Below are 17,821 nucleotides of genomic sequence, written 5' to 3'. Positions count from 1 at the left end.
GCTGGCAAGCAGTGTGTCTGTGCTGAGTGAGGGGTCCCCAGGGTGGCATAAGTTATGCTGCAGCCCTTAGAGCCCTTCCCTGGCATCAGGGCCCTTGGTACCAGGGGTACCAGTTACAAGGGACTTACCTGGTGGCCAGGGTGTGCCAATTGTGGAAACAAAAGTACAGGTTAGGGAAAGAATACTGGTGCTGGGGCCTGGTTAGCAGGCCTCAGCACACTTTCAAATCAAAACTTAGCATCAGCAAAGGCAAAAAGTCAGGGGGTAACCATGCCAAGGAGGCATTTCCTTACAGTAGGGGAACCCTGGCTTTGCATGGCGGGAACCCTCCATGGAAGGGCTGCCACAAAGCCAGGCCGGGGGCGTCAGGGTTATAGTTATACTTATATGAAGAAATTATAACTTGTGCCGTTAAGAAACTTTAAGTCATGAGTTATAGTTTTGTAACATAAGTATAACTATAACTGCTAAACTTCTATGGTTTTGTATAAGTAAAACTTGAATCTAACTATAACATCCCTGTAACCTTTGTTTTTTTCCAGTGAATGTATATGTCTCATAGCAATAATGTTACTTACAACTATGAACCTGATGTACTTTGCCATTCACCGAATCACACAGTGTGTAACCACAAAAATCCATGTGCAATGGATTTTCACGAGTCTGAGATGCTTTTGCAATGTGCACTTTGTAACTCATTAAGATTAATTGAGGGGATCTGAAAGGGGTGCACCCTCTTTCTGAAAACACAATACAGAGTATTATCGGTTTGCCAAAGCTGTTGTGTTCACAATCCATTGATGGGACACCAGCACCTGAAAAGGAGTAGTATCAATCTGTTACGTTATCTCTCTTCCTCGGGGGAGTGGGGTGGGAACAGAGGGCGGTCCAGACGAGCCTTGCACTCTTCCTATTTACAAAATGCATTGAAAAAAGTTGCCATTTGGTGAAATTGAATGCATGGGTGTAAGTATGTTTTTTCTGCCTTTCATCCCTACATTCGTAGGTACTTGCACACTAAATCCATATCCCAGAAACGTTATTGGGGCAGCCATTTTCAAAGCCCTACTAAATGCCATTTTTGCACGGTGGCAGATTAGTAGATCCACTGCAGTGCAGAAAATAATATAGGTGTTAACGTGTCCGTCTATGTTAATTTTATACACATCAGGACTCGTTTTAGGCCGATGAATCTTTGGACCCAGTGGTGAGACACCGTAAGACGAGACAACTGATTAATACATCAAACCATATGTCAATAATATTGTTAACATATATCACCACAATATATTTCACTTTAGACATTAATAAATCTTTGTCGCAACCATGACCTTTCAGTCATGAATAACCACACCTTATTGAAGTTTTGTGAAGTTTATTCCCTATTGATTACAATCTAATAGCAAATGTATTAATCTCAAAACCAAGAAGCAAAGAACATTATCACAAAGCGGCGACTATGATAAGTTTTCATCAATGCAAAGATCACAAATATAAGATAATCATATGAAGATAACAAATCAAAATACATAGAACCTCCTAAAGGTCTTAGTTCAGCATAGCGCCATGTCAGTCACGTCAGTTACGTCAGTTAAGATGGACACCTCATCTAGCCACTGATTAGCATTAGCATGTTGGGCTTCATGCAAAACAATTTAGAACATCAATTTGGAAAACGTCTAACTAAGGTCTCTAATCAAAACATACAGCAGTTGGTACCTAGAAAGGAAAGGCAAAATAAATGAATTTCCATTAGCAACGGTATAATTACCCTCCTCGGAATAGGTCAGCATACAGGGTCAGTCTTCGTCTTCAGGACATCAGTTAAATCGCCGTCAGTCTATCTAAGCTAAGGGCAGGTGACACCTCCCTCATAAGGAAGAAAGTGTAATGGGACTACTAAGGGTGAGGATGGTTTTTGTCTAAGTCTCAATCACCAAATAGAGTGACAGAGTTTCTGGATGCAATCGATATCATTCCCTACCTAATGCCGTTTGTTCCTTGTGTCATAAGTTTTTATCCCTTTTTCGAAATACATTCCCCCAAAATCCTATTGGTCAGTCACTACACCCCACTATCTGTAACCTATCAATTTATACATTAAGTAATACATTTGTCATTCTATGATATTTCTCGTGCTTCTAATTGGTCTTTATAATTGACGTTTTCGTAGGTGGCACATCCCGGGTTACTTCATTTTCTGGCACACACTTCGGGTCAAGAGTTCTCTTCTCCGCGATTTAATGTCCTTGAAAGTGTCCATGTTTGTTGCGAAGTCCATAATTTTTATACTAAAGCTACTAGCATGCGGATGAGAAAATTTAGCATTGTTGCAAATAAGTGAAGAAAAGAACAATTGCTGATTCATGGCCTTTTGCAAATCAGTACACTGGAGAAACAGAAAAATACGCTTTAATATGAGAGCTACAGAGCCAGTTTTCGACTCACGCTAACTTAAGGCTTATGAATTCTAATAAATGCAGTCTTCGTACGTGTTAACATATTCAATTAATCATAATACAAACATTTATTACTTACAGTCGACATTAGTTTATGCATGTGAAAAATTCTCCACGTTTAAAATACGTTTCAATGAATAATATTATTAATGCAGCATTTGTTAAATATAAGCATTTCACATCTATAATAGGTAATATTTAAACTACGCTCTCTCAGTCCCTCCTCTGATGACGCTCGTCATCACACAATCTTTTGATCTTAATTTTTCACCTTGTGCATAATACGCATTTCAACATCTTGCCCTTTATGTGAGCTTTCCCATATTTCATTGAACATTTTCTCTCTTTCACTTTCTTCAATTCTTTTGGTTATTTTAGTCCAATTTCTTTTTACCTTGTCATTGATTCTACAAGCTCCCCATAATCCTAATAAACAAATTAAAATAATTAATAGACCCATCATAATTTTTGCAAGTACCCCATTCCAAATGTTGGTAAACCAGCTTCCCACTCGGGCAATTCCTTTTCCAAATTTTTCCCAAACACCAAGTTCTTTGAGATCCTTCAAATCTGTACTATCTCTGGTAAGGTTAGTAAGCATGTTTCTAATTTTCTTACTGTTATCTAGAATAAATGAACAACAATGACGCTCATTAAGCATTTTACAAACACCTCCACTCTTTGCTAAAAGAATGTCTAAAGCAAGCCGATTTTGAAGAGTCATAGCTCTTTCTGCAGCAAGTTCAGTATCCATCAGGAGTATAGCTCCTGTAAAATTTGTCAGCATGTTATCCACAATAGTAGACAACTTTTGAATTTTCATAGAATTCAAGATAACTCCTACTGATGGGATTATGGCTCCAAATATATCACCAATGACAGCCGCCACTGATTCTCGTTTTTGTCTGGGATGTTGTAATTCAGAAGTTTTAGGTATTTGTTTTAAGTCATCAATCTGGTATATCTTTGGAAATACTATTCCCAAATAACATGTCCCATACCATCCCTTAGGAAGACAGTAATATGCATTCAACCCACAGATGTAATAGATTCCAGGAATCGCTGGGTCTTGTCCATTTAACATAAAGGTCCATTTACTCTGAAACAAAAACACATGCCTACATTCACTCGTACCCACAAACAAATTGTCCTGATCGGATTTTGGTCTATATATACAGAGTCTACCTACGTGTAATGCATCTATAGCTAATTTGCCTTGTGTTTTAATTGCAGTATAAGCATAATCATTTGCATAAGTACGTTTTTCTAGGCCTTTTTCTAACCTTTCTTTCAGTGCTTTGCGTCTATCATCTGTGTGATCTAAAAAGCTTTTCTCTACAGGAGACAATAAGCAAGTCAAATTATTGCGATGTGCATAAGCAGTTCCAAATGTAAGTGTTGGCTCAAAGACTCCTCTAACTATTTTAATATCATGCTCTTTAGCTAATTCATTTAGGAATTCAATCACAGGCACAAAAGAAAACACATCATCCAAATTTGAATAAAAGTATTGCACATGCTCTTGATTATAGAATCTTGTTAATAGCAAGCTGCAACTAATTCCATAAGTAAGAGGGAGGCTATGATAAGTGACTCCCTCCTGCACAGACGAAGGAATTTTAGTACATACATAACAATCTTTCGCATCCATAGTTTCCACATACTCATTTAACAAGTTTTAGAAGACGTTAGTAGAAAGTTCCCTTTTTGCATTAGTTCCCTCATGCATATGTCTTGCGTCTTGCTCAAATCTCTCCCACGGTGATAGTTTAGTAGTGGTAGTTTCAGGTTTCGAAGTTGCATTAATAGTTTCTCTCTCTCTCCATGGCATTCCCACAATCACTCCCACAATCATTACTGCACATACAACACCTATTATAAGACCTAACCAACCACACACCTTACATCCTTTGCTACTGAAAGCCATGTTTGTATAGAATCAGAATAGCAGATCCACAATCAACTCTGAGAAGCAAACTCTTTTTCTTTTTTTTTTTTTTCTTATTATAATCACAACGTCTTCATTCACTCCAGGACCTTGTCGTCAATTCAGGTTAGCAGCTTGTCACAATCAGGTTTCTTTAAAGCCAAATCCAGGTTTAGGGTCACTTTCCGGTAGTTTCTAAAGACCCTTTCTCTTTTCAGCTTTTCACGATTTCAATTTTATCAGAATTTTCCCTTTGAATATCTTCAGGTACCGTAGTATTGGCCTGGTATTTCTCGATCAAAGCAGAATGCTAAAAATTCTTGTTGCCATTCAGAGGTTGTAGCATATGCCCATTCAGGACCTGTATATCTTTTGTTTGCTATTCTCTTCCTTTTTAGCCTTCGTTCACCTTGTTGTTCTCCTTCACTCAGATCATCTGCTTGTGAAGTATCATTTTCTTCTATTATTGTCTCGTTTGATACCTCTCTTATTTTAGGATGTGACTTGTCTGGCCAATTATCACCTCTGTGTGTCTTGGTTCGATGTTTCTCTTCAGGACGTTGGACAGCACCCTCCTCTTGTGATATGGTGTTTTCTCTTGACAGACCTGCAACTGATTCAGGAGACTCTGACTCGTTTTGATTTGTATCCACAATTTCTCCGTCTCTTTCGTCTTCCTGTTCTATGCTGAGTTCGGGCTCTAAATCGTATTCGTCTACTTCTGGGAGAACCTCTCCTTGACTTAGTTCTCCTGCTGCCTCAACTGAGATATGCACTCTGTCACCTCTCTCGAACTCATTGACAGTTTGAGGGACAAGGCTGTTCTCAGTGGGCTCTCTGGTAGTCTCAGTTCCTTCTTGACTGATCTCTGACTCTGAGAGTTCTCTTTCTGAAGTTGGTGTACCGAGACTTCAATTTCCTCTTCAACAGGACTCGTTACCTTTTTTGTGTGACTGGCATGTATCCAGTTGGGAACCCCGGCACACTTCACAGCAGTTGTGGTCGTCAATATTACTTGATATGGCCCCTTCCAGCGCGGCTCAAGACACGATTTTCTCACGTGCTTCTTGACAACCGCCCAATCTCCAGCTTGCAGAGAGTGTCCTGGTTCGCCAATTGGTGGCAACGTGTTAGCTTCCACCTGGTGAGAGAAAGAGCGGATCACGTCAGCCAAACCTTTGCAGTAATCCAACACCATATCATCTGTAATATTCACTAGCGCATTTGCAGGTACCGCTGGAAATCTCATTGCTCTGCCCATGAGGATTTCATGGGGGGACAGTCCTGTTTTCTTATCTGGGGTGTTTCTCATAGACATCAGTACTAGAGGTAAAGCATCTGGCCACTTCATGTTTGTTGCAGCACACATTTTTGCTATTCTTGATTTTAAGGTACCATTCATCTGTTCAACTAGTCCTGATGCTTCAGGGCGATAGCTACAATGCAGCTTTTGTTCAATGTTGAGTGCGGCACACAGAAGTTTAATCACCTCATTGTTGAAGTGTCTCCCCCTATCTGATTCTATAGAAACCGGAAACCCGAACCTTGGTATTAATTCTCTGAGTATTAGTTTTGTAACTGTAAGACTGTCATTCCTACGTGTGGGATATGCCTCAATCCAATGACTGAAAACACACACAATCACCAACACGTACTTCAATCCTCCACAAACAGGCATTTCGATAAAATCCATTTGCATTTTGTTGAATGGACCTCCAGCTCTCCCAATGTGGCTCAAAGTTACCACAGTTCCTTTTCCAGCATTCATCTGTTGACAGATGACGCACCTGTGGCAAGTAATTTCTGCAGCATGTCTGAATTTTGGATTAAACCAATCAATCTTAAAGGATCTGATCATGGCATCTCTTCCTAAATGGGCCTGCCCATGGTATAACCGTGCAAACTGCGACAAAAGACCATTTGGCAGAACCAGTTTTCCCTCTTCTAAAACCCACAGATCATCTGCCCTTTGTACACACGCATTTTCTGCCAGGAACGTTTTTCTTCTTTGCTAGCACGAATTTGTAATGTCTTTAGTTCATCTAAGGTATCAACCACTCGTAATGCTAGACTTAAACTTGTGTCGTTTTCAGGTTGTGGTAATAATTCCCACTGCTCCTTAAATGATATACAGTTTAATGCACAAAATCTTGCAACTTGATCTGCATAGCCGTTTCCCATTGACACAAAGTCTTGTGATCTGGTGTGGGAACTGCACTTTACCACAGCAATTTCAAGAGGTAACTGAATCGCATGTAACAAATCTCTTATTTGTTCACCATTTTTCACAGGAGAACCAGAGGTCGTCATGAAACCCCTCTGTGACCAGAGTTGGCCAAAATCATGCACGATTCCAAATCCATATCTGCTGTCAGTATAGATAGTGACTTTCAAATTTACAGCTGCGTGGCATGCTTTTGTAAGAGCTATTAATTCTGCCACCTGGGCCGAAAACACTTTCTCGAGCCAGGAGGCTTCGACAATGCCAGTTATGGTACATACTGCGTAACCGACTCTCAATGTTCCTGCTGAATCTCTTAGACAGGACCCATCAACAAACATAATGCAATCATTTTCTTTTAACTAAGTATCCTGTATGTCTGGGCGAGGTTTGGTACAGAGCTCAGTCACCTCAAGACAATCATGCTCAAACTCTTCCCCATCTTTGATTTCTGTATTTTCATTGGGAAGTAAGGTTGCCGGGTTCAGCACAGTGCATCTCTTTAGTGAGACATTTGGTGACCCCAGTATAATCGTCTCATATTTGGTGAGACGTGCATTTGTCATGTGTTGTGTCTTAGTTCGTGTCAACAGAATTTCAACTGAAAGTGGAACCAATACTGTCAGGGGGTATCCCATGACTATGCCTTCACATTGTGAAAGGCTTTGACCAACTGCTGCAACTGCTCGCAAACAACCCAGTAAGGCTGCTGCGACGGGGTCCAAAGTAGCTGAAAAATATTCTACAGGGCGATTTGCATCTCCGTGGACCTGTGTTAAAACAGACAAAGAACAAGCATCACGTTCATGACAGAACAACAGAAAATGTTTTTCATAATCAGGCATTCCTAATGCTGGAGCCCTGCACATGCATTCCTTCAATTCTAGAAATGATTCAAGCTCCTCTTTTGTCAAACTGATCTTGTATGGTTCGTCCTTGACTTCTTTTCCTGTCAATTTTATTAAAGGTTTTGAGATGATCGAGAAGTTGGGTATCCACTGGCGACAGTAGCCCACCATTCCCAAAAACATCCTGACATCTCTTTTTGTTGTTGGGGGATTCATCTGCAAAACAGCTGTTATTCTTTCCTTTGATATCCTTCGGGACCCTTTCTCAATCAGATGTTCCAAGTATTTCACTTCTTTTTGACAGTATTGCAACTTTCTGGGTGACACCTTGTGTCCATTCTTTCCCAGATGATTCAACAATGCAATGGTATCATATTTACAACTGTCTCTGGTTTCAGATGCAATCAGCAAATCGTCAATGTACTGCACAAGAGTCGAATTAAAAGGCAGGACAAGAGGTTCCAAATCCTTTTTTAATATCTGATTGAAGATGGACGGTGACTCAGAAAACCCCTGAGGAACTCTGCACCAACTGTACACCTTATCCAGGAATTTAAAACTGAACAAAAATTGACTGTCTTCATGAAGGGGTATCGAGAAGAATGCTTGTGATAGATCTACTACAGTAAACCATTCAGCATCACATGGTACCTGGAACATTATTACTGCTGGGTTAGGTACCACAGGGCAGCATTTTATCACAATTTCGTTTATTTTTCTCAAATCCTGCACAATTCGAACTTTTCCACAGGGCTTCTTCAAACCCATAATGGGTGAGTTGCACGGACTACTCAAAACTTCTTTCAGGACTCCCTGTCTGAGAAAATCTGCAATTATTTGTGATACCTCAATGAGAACATCTTGGGTCATGTGGTATTGTGGCACTTGTGGGAACGCTGCATTCGGCTTTATCTGTACCTTGATTGGTTCTACTCCCTTTATTAACCCTACTTCTTTCCCAGTCAAATCCCACACTTTCTCTGATACAGTTCTTTGTAAATCGACAGGTAGGTCGATCAAAGTATGCATTGGGAATAAAGTAATTAAAGGGTAATCTTCATTAGTCTCTCCTTCTTCCTCCATGAATTGACTCTCATCTCCCTCATCGTCACTGTTTGTCTGTACCTCTATTCCATCATTGGAACAGGTAATCGAACATTTTGTTTTACATAGTAAGTCTCTTCCTAATAAGGATACTGGGCTTGAATCGCATACAACGAATCTATGCAGGCCTTGGAAACTACCAATTTCAACCTGCACTGGATCAGTAATCGGATTAGTCAGATATTGGTTTGCCACACCAACCACTCGTATGGTGCGCCATGAGAGAGGTAATCTCAGTACTTCTGCACTTCGAACTGTAGAGCGTGTAGCTCCTGTGTCGACCAAAAATGAAACCCTATAGCCCATTACTACATATGGGCCTCTCTGATCCACCTCTAAAGATGCTGCAAGCCTGCACTCTTCACTGTCTGAACTGTCATCTGACCAATCTCCATTCATGTCACTTTCACCTCGCAATGGGAATTGTTGCACAGTGTTGTTTTGGTTGGTTACCTGACCTGTGACCTTCTGAGAAAGCATCACCTGTTGCTGTCCCATGGGAGCCATGGGTAATTGCATTTGCTGTCTAGGCACCATAGGAATCTGCTGCTGCATTGGTTGCACTGATACTGATTGGAAACGCGGCATTTGCATCTGCTGCATGGGTTGTACCCCTGGCATTGGTACCAAATTATTCTGAAAATTCGGGTTTTGATGTCTCATTTTTGGACCTCGTGGATTTTGTAATGTACCGACATTAATGCTTTGCTGAACTGCACCATCCTGCACCATATTCCGACAATCCCGTTTCCAATGCCCCATGCCCCCGCATGCATGACATGGTGACATCTTTTTCATTCCCTGACCGTCGTTTTGAATAACAACATTATTCATGTCCGAACCACGGTTCACAAATCCTCGACCTCTACCTCTCGGCTGTGCCTGAAACACACCATTCATTTGTGGTTGTTGCTGTATCATTTGCTGAACTCCATTCCCCTGTATTCCAGCTTGTGCAGCCCTTATCTGCATTACCATCACTTTCTCCTTTAACTTTTTCTGCTTCAACTCAATCTCATCACTACAGTATTTCGCATACTGCAATACTTCATCAATCGGTTTAGCTTGCCAACAAATCAAATGATTCTTAATCATCTGGCTGACCTCCGGCCTCAGCCCTTCGACGAACCTAAACACAAGATGATTCATGTCCTTCGGTTCGATAGTCTCAGTACCACTGTAATGTTTGAACGCTTTTAATAATCTCTCGTAATACGCATGTATTGACTCTTTAACCTCTTGAGAGGTCCGGTCGATTTTCTGCCAATCGGTCACCTTCGGCGGCACCTTTTGTTTCAAAAACTCAATTACTTTATGATAATATTTCATCACCTCTTCTGAAGGTGCTCCAGTCACCTTATCTCTTGCCGGCTCCTTCGTGGGCCAATCTACCCCTCTTTTGCACTCAAGCCACTAATCTGGCGGAACAGTGATCTCAAACAAAGTATTCAAGTCTTCCCAAAGACACTTTGCAAGCTTCACAAACCTATCTGTCTGTTGATACCACTCAATCGTTTTTTCTCTTAACCTAGGGTAATAATTCGTAAAGGATAAAATGTCTCCTCTAGTCCATGGCACATGCACTTAAACACCACCAGCTGTCTCTCTCATAGGTAAGATTTTCACTGTATCTAGATTAGGTGTGGTCCCTCCCAACTTTATTTGACCCTGGGCTATCTTCCTTTCCCTTGTCTCTTTTCTTTGCCCATCGGCCTTCCCATTTCTCTAATGCACCCCAAATCTGTGCACTTTGCAACAGTTCTTTCAGGTGTGCCTTCATGCCTGCAGATCTCATGTGTTCAAAATCTTTAGAGTCAAAATCTAATCTGTAGCTTCTTTTTAAATGTTTAGTGTTTCCGATATCGATATTGTATTTGTCTGCCAAATTCGCTAATTTCTGATGTACTTTGCTCACCTCTTTGGTAATCTTGGGGCACAAGTACCTCAATTCTGCCTCAGTGTATGATTCCAACCTATTTATTCCCATTGTTCCTTCCACTAACTCGGCAGCTTCTGCCCCTAGTCGTACAAAATTCAAGTATTCATTTTGTTTTTCTTTCTCAGGTTCAACTGTGGTCACTGTAGTCCTCTGTGAGGTGCACGTTTTCTCTAACCACTCATTTAGCTGTTGTACTGAAAAACCCTGCAGTGAAATATTCCCTGCATGCATCATTGGAGAATGTGAGGTATTCGTACTCATAGTTTGGGGAGTCAAGACTCCCAACCCGGCTTGACGCATTGCTTCGAGAGATGCTCCTACTGGACTAAGGTCCATCAAGGGTCTCTGTTGTTCATATACTTGTTCTCCCGGGGCCATTATCTGTGGAGTTCTCATAGGCCCTCCTCTTATCACTTCCTGAGTCATAACTCCCTGTTCACATGTCCCTGTTTTATCCTGTGCATACAACGGCACCGGGGGACCAACAGTAATAGTTAGCGATATAGCGGCAGGTGTCTGACCTGATCCTAAGCTTCTTGGAGCTGCAACACCATAGGTCTGCTCCAGTGTACCCGGTACAGGTACTAACGGTGGTCCTGCTACAGGGTTATACCCAGGTATCAGCTGTGGCGGTTGCGACACTAGCTTCGGAGTCGACTCAATCTGTATTAACCTTGGCTTTGTATATATCGGGTCTGGCGGCACCACCAAGTTCGTGGTAGTCTCAAGCACTGGGACATCAGGGTAAATTATTTTTATCTGCGGTGGAGGCTGTAACTGTATCGGCATGTCGGGTGCAGTGGGTACACTGACACCATTCTGTATCGAGGTTGTATCGCTAGTCTGTACCGTATCAGTAACTCCCTTCTCCTGCGTCTGGTTCCCAGGATCCAAGCTAGTACTTGGAGCACTGTCACTCACCGCATACGGTGGCGGACGATCATGTAACAATCTATCCATAAATTCCTCATCATCTGAATCATCTTCCTCTTCCCAGGACCTTTTATTTTCTTTAGTTTTGCCTGAATCTTTGTCGGTTTTGCAGGAGGCTTTCCTTCCCTGTGTCTCTTCACCCTGTGTTATTGCCGGAAATAACTTCAACCCATCTACAATTCCCCGTCTCCACATTTTGTTCTCATTGTCCCATCTAGCTTCTGCATAGGATTTTTCCGCCCTTTTTAGTCTTCTCTGAAACCTTTCTTGTCTATGTTTAATAGCCATCAAGTCCCAGATCGCCTCGTATTGTGCCGGTCTCGGAGGTGGTTTCTGCGTACTTAACATCCACCTCAAATTTTCTAGCACCTTTGGATTAAATGTCCCATGTTCTGGGAACGCTAGACACCCCTCTCTCTCTGTTAATTTGCGCCATTGTTTCATCCATAAACAAGGTGCAACACCCTTTTCTTCCATAACTGTATAAGCTGGAGTACCCTCAGGTGGTGTAGGTTCCCTATCGGTTGCAACAATATATACGTCTCCTTTTAAAGCGCTTTTGAATGCCTTGACAAAATTCATTTTTGCAATTCTTTATTTCGTATTTAATCAGAAATGGCTTAGTTCCCAGGACACTTTTCACCTGCCCTTGCTCAACCTATTGCCTCTCATGGACAGCAGCCAATCCGTGCGCGACCCCTCTCGAAATCTGACCTATCGCAGCGCGGCACCACTGACGTCACACTCACACATACTGCAGCTGACAAAGTCTTGCGGCTCGTCCGCTCTTCACTGACCCCTTACAACTCATACAAACTAATGCGAATTATTGCGAGCACCTTAAAATGACAACACAAATCTGTCGGTTTACTACAGGAAGGGTAACACATTCGCTTCAGAACTTTACAGAGATTTCACTTGAAGCCTCGGCCGCTACTCTCTCCTTCTCAGTTCCCGCATACGCAAGCAGAATTCGACCTGCAAATCCTACTCTCGACTTGTCAATGACTCCTTCTAGTGCACTTTAGAATTTGTCAAATCTCCATCGAAGGTTTCACACATACGTCATAACTCAAAACTCAACTTGTCAACCACGCCCGATTGACCTATTAAACCGCACAGATCACAACATAAACCACATTTATCATCATACTCCGGAGTCTTAGACCTCAACAGGTCCGTACACAACAACCAACCACGTGGATAATTTTGAGCAATAAGCGCTACATTCACATGAAGTACGCCAACTTCCCTACTCTCATACTGTGGAGTACACCCACTCCTGCTAAACAACACTTAATTTGGGCTAAATACACACAATTTTCACAACCACCTGCAAGATACATAAGCTTAGGTAAGCGCAAAGACCCTAACCACACATACTATGGCGCCGAGAACATTCCCAACTCATTTAGGCAGGCTCCGAGATCCCGGGAAAGCCATGGCGAACCTAGCAACCCATCATCTCTCCAAATTGCATTATCACAGAAAAACAAATTAAACAATGAAACTCCGTCCTAGGGCCCCCAAGGGCCAAACCGTCCCTCTGCTACCAGAACTGTTAACGCGTCCGTCTAAGTTAATTTTATACACATCAGGACTCGTTTTAGGCCGATGAATCTTTGGACCCATTGGTGAGACACCGTAAGACGAGACAACTGATTAATACATCAAACCATATGTCAATAATATTGTTAACATATATCACCACAATATATTTCACTTTAGACATTAATAAATCTTCGTCGCAACCATGACCTTTCAGTAATGAATAACCACACCTTATTGAAGTTTTGTGAAGTTTATTCCCTATTGATTACAATCTAATAGCAAATGTATTAATCTCAAAACCAAGAAGCAAAGAACATTATCACAAAGCGGCGACTATGATAAGTTTTCATCAATGCAAAGATCACAAATATAAGATAATCATATGAAGATAACAAATCAAAATACATAGAACGTCCTAAAGGTCTTAGTTCAGCATAGCGCCATGTCAGTCACGTCAGTCACGTCAGTTAAGATGGACACCTCATCTAGCCACTGATTAGCATTAGCATGTTGGGCTTCATGCAAAACAATTTAGAACATCAATTTGGAAAACGTCTAACTAAGGTCTCTAATCAAAACATACAGCAGTTGGTACCTAGAAAGGAAAGGCAAAATAAATGAATTTCCATTAGCAACGGTATAATTACCTTCCTCGGAATAGGTCAGCATACAGGGTCAGTCTTCGTCTTCAGGACATCAGTTAAATCGCCGTCAGTCTATCTAAGCTAAGGGCAGGGGACACCTCCCTCATAAGGAAGAAAGTGTAATGGGACTACTAAGGGTGAGGATGGTTTTTGTCTAAGTCTCAATCACCAAATAGAGTGACAGAGTTTCTGGATGCAATCGATATCATTCCCTACCTAATGCCGTTTGTTCCTTGTGTCATAAGTTTTTATCCCTTTTTCGAAATACATTCCCCCAAAATCCTATTGGTCAGTCACTACACCCCACTATCGGTAACCTATCAATTTATACATTAAGTAATACATTTGTCATTCTATGATATTTCTCGTGCTTCTAATTGGTCTTTATAATTGACGTTTTCGTAGGTGGCACATCCGGGGTTACTTCATTTTCTGGCACACACTTCGGGTCAAGAGTTCTCTTCTCCGCGATTTAATGTCCTTGAAAGTGTCCATGTTTGTTGCGAAGTCCATAATTTTTATACTAAAGCTACTAGCATGCGGATGAGAAAATTTTGCATTGTTGCAAATAAGTGAAGAAAAGAACAATTGCTGGTTCATGGCCTTTTGCAAATCAGTACACTGGAGAAACAGAAAAATACGCTTTAATATGAGAGCTACAGAGCCAGTTTTCGACTCACGCTAACTTAAGGCTTATGAATTCTAATAAATGCAGTCTTCGTACGTGTTAACATATTCAATTAATCATAATACAAACATTTATTACTTACAGTCGACATTAGTTTATGCATGTGAAAAATTCTCCACGTTTAAAATACGTTTCAATGAATAATATTATTAATGCAGCATTTGTTAAATATAAGCATTTCACATCTATAATAGGTAATATTTAAACTACGCTCTCTCATAGGGTATCACATCATAGATACTGCACAATTCTTGCATCTGTGCATTTGCCATGTGACCCAACATTAGTAACTCACTTCCTAAATGGATTTCATTAAAAGACAAAGAAAAAAGTATAAGAAACTGACTTGGGCTTTTCATTAAGCTAGACACTGAAAATTAATTATATTGTAAGAGAAAAAAGGGATACGGTTGGATAGGTAAATATGAGGACTGAGTGGCCATTCATCTCACTATCTGCCACTTGTATTAAACTATTTAGCATGTTATTTTTTGGTCTTGTTATAATGCAGTATATCATTGCTGCTATTTTTCTGTTTTTTTCTTTCAGGGACGTGTCTGTGCTGCTTGCCTTTGCCAGTGCTTTGTTTGCGCTTCACACTTGGGATGTCTCCTCGTGGTTGATGTGGGGTCCAGGTCTCTCTGCATTTGCTGCCTTTTTATATGTGCGTCTGGTCAGCAAGTGGCAACTGGCCAAGGTACAAATAAGCCTGAAGAAGTACCGGACACAGCTGGAGCAGACTGTAGCTGACAGCCGCGCATTTACCAACCTAGTGAGGAAAGCTTTAAGACTTATTCAAGAGACTGAGGTCATTTCGAGAGGGTTTACTCTGTGAGTATTTCTTGTAAAACAAAATAGCATTAACGGTTTTAATACGAAAGCAACCTTTCAGTGCATTGTCCATAGTTGGTGGTGTCCTTGTACTTTGAAAAATTAGGCAACATGTCATTTTCATGTTGTAACAGAATCTTTTGGAGTAAATTGTTGCATTATATGAATTGGTACTTTTACTTGTACATGTCCATAGATGTACATATAATCAAGTGAGAATAATATGGATTAAAACCACAAAACTACTAAATTTAAGCGGCTATGGTTAGCTCTGCAAAGCATAACTTGCACAGCAGCCATGCAAACCGAAACACACAGACTAAAAAAAATATATTTTTAAACTTTGAAGAAGGAGCTCTGGGTAACCCCCACAGGTATGTCTCGGGGTCATGGTGTGCCCACACTGCCTCTTATGTGGCATTTTGATAATTTTTTCAAGATGCAGACAGAGACCCTGCCCCGCATCCTTTAATGCCGGCTTCAAGAGAATCTTTTCTATCAGAGCCAATCAGTCTTGGTTTCACAGACATTGTAGAAAAAGCACCCTCGTCCATTGGAGCTGGAGGGGTGGGAGACAGACTTAATTTTGCAAAGTTCGGTCTGTAAACTGTCCGAATCTCGTGTACAAGATCCGTTTGTCAGCTAATGGTCCAGATAGCTCCACAACTTTACCCTTTTAAGCCCACCTGGCAGTTTTGTAATATGGATCTGCACTCCATGCCAAACCAAGTTATGTGTGGCTTTGTCAAAAGATGCTAAACCTTCCCAGAAGGAGCTGGGGTGGCGGAACTTTGGAAAGTTTTGTGTAGATTCATCAAACAGCACCAAAGGTATTAATAAAACAATACAGTTATTCCTGTGTGTGTGTGTGTGTGTGTGTGTGTATATATATATATATATGTATGTACATATATATATATATATGTATATACATATATATATATGTGTGTGTGTGTATACATTTGAGTGTATGCATTTGTGTGCATTTTCTGTTTGGAGATTATTCACTAGTTTTTTAAATTTTTTTTAAGTTGTTGCAATTCTCTTTGTTGACTAAAATCAATCACTGTTTACACTGAAGTGCATTGCATTGTGTCAAGTACATTGTATTGTGTATTCAAGATGTTGGCGATTGCTGAATTCCTACATCTGGGAATGGACAGTTAAAAGATATTGCCATTACACTTGATGCATGTCACTGCTGTGTCGTGGTGACAAACTTTCTGAAGCTGTGGTGATCTTGACAACATTGTTAAATTATAGTTTTTATACTCTTGAAACTTCTAATTTTGTATTCTCTTTTCTGTACATGAAATCTTTAAAATGGCTGTCTTTAAATTTTATGTACAGTGCTTTGATACCTTTGTGGAGAGATGTGGTGTACAAATACTAGAAATGAATAAATATAGTTAAAGTTGGTACACTCTTTGACATTGGATTACCGAAGACAAATCATTAGACCTCGTTGTATGATTTGACCCTCAGTAAATAGAAGTACACTTTGGGATGTTGATGGTCGAGATGGGATATGAGCTTCAGGGTCTCACGAAAGTGCTCTTGTGCAATGTTAACAGGCTGAGGGATAAAACTAAATGTGGCATATACATCCACTTTTGACAAAGGTATAAGCCCTTTTTGGCGTTATTCCAAGAGACCCAGTTCTTGGCACTAAATGTCAGTTTGTGGGACAATTTGCCAACTATTTTGAAGGCTGTGGGAGGCCATCACTTACTCCTGGAATTCTCTATTGTATATGATGACCCACAAATGGGAAGACTCTGATGGATAGTCCATTAAGGCTTGTGACACACTGGGGCACACAGAGGTCGCAGCCCTGTGTGTCAGTGCCCCTGGAGCTTGAGTTATAACAGGAATTGTTTGATTGCTCTTGAAAACTCTAGGGTGGACCTGCTACTAAAAGATGACTTCAGTGGTATTATGGGTCTCTCTAGAGTCCGGTCAGTGTCCATCCCTGTGAGTCAGTCCCACTGACTAATCTGGCCAGGTTAGTCTGTGATGGCTATGGGTCTCTTGGATGCTAGAAGACTCTGTAGTGTCGTCAAAGGACAGTACTCCTTCTTGTCAGGGTTACATAGTTCCTTATCAGAGATCAACTGCTTTTGTACCACACTTGCATGCTCCTGTGTTTTGCATTCGGTAGACTTCCTAGCTAGAGATATATCTGACCTCTCACCATTGGTATTGATATGTTAGTCACCAAAGAGATGAGAAACACATATGGAGGTTGAATGCACCATAGCTCAATAACAGATGTTTAGATAAACTGCTGATCATAATAACCAAGATACACTTTGCCGAACAAAATGGATAATTTCAATCCGGAGTTACCTTAGGAGAACTTTTTAAATCAGTAATTCAGAATCGAGCCATGTCGTTGGGTTGATCTAGAAAATAAGGCAGATAGTCAGACTCTCAAGGAAATAGAGGGTGAGATAATATAGCCTTAGAACCCGCCGTAGCGGGCTCTACCGGTTTTTAAAGGCCCGCTCCCCGCGTTAAATGCCTGAGCCGAAGGCGAGGGCATTTAACAAGGGAGAGGGACTTTAATAGCCAGTAGAGCCCGCTACGGCGGGTTCTAAGGCTATTAGAACATTCTGCCACACAGGGCAGAATGTTCTATTAAAAAAAAAAAAAATTCACGGAGCCCGAGGGGAT

At 41.0% G+C, this 17,821-nt stretch overlaps 1 protein-coding gene across 5 annotated transcripts in view; it reads left to right on the top strand.

Annotated features, from left to right (window-relative positions):
- VEZT (vezatin, adherens junctions transmembrane protein) overlaps positions 1-17,821 on the top strand; it is a 201,952-nt gene that overhangs the window by 103,800 nt on the left and 80,331 nt on the right. For all 5 annotated transcript variants that reach the window (XR_011202311.1, XM_069229098.1, XM_069229097.1 and 2 more), the window contains one exon: positions 14,864-15,145. Coding sequence is in view for 4 of the 5 variants with exons in the window: in XM_069229098.1 (XP_069085199.1) it covers positions 14,864-15,145 (282 nt within the window). In the remaining variant the exon portion in view is untranslated. The remainder of the gene's footprint in view (positions 1-14,863; positions 15,146-17,821) is intronic.

This window comes from Pleurodeles waltl, chromosome 4_1 (assembly GCF_031143425.1).
Source record: "Pleurodeles waltl isolate 20211129_DDA chromosome 4_1, aPleWal1.hap1.20221129, whole genome shotgun sequence".
In the NCBI taxonomy this organism is placed as follows: domain Eukaryota; kingdom Metazoa; phylum Chordata; class Amphibia; order Caudata; family Salamandridae; genus Pleurodeles; species Pleurodeles waltl.
This window is presented reverse-complemented; position numbering and strand designations above follow the sequence as displayed.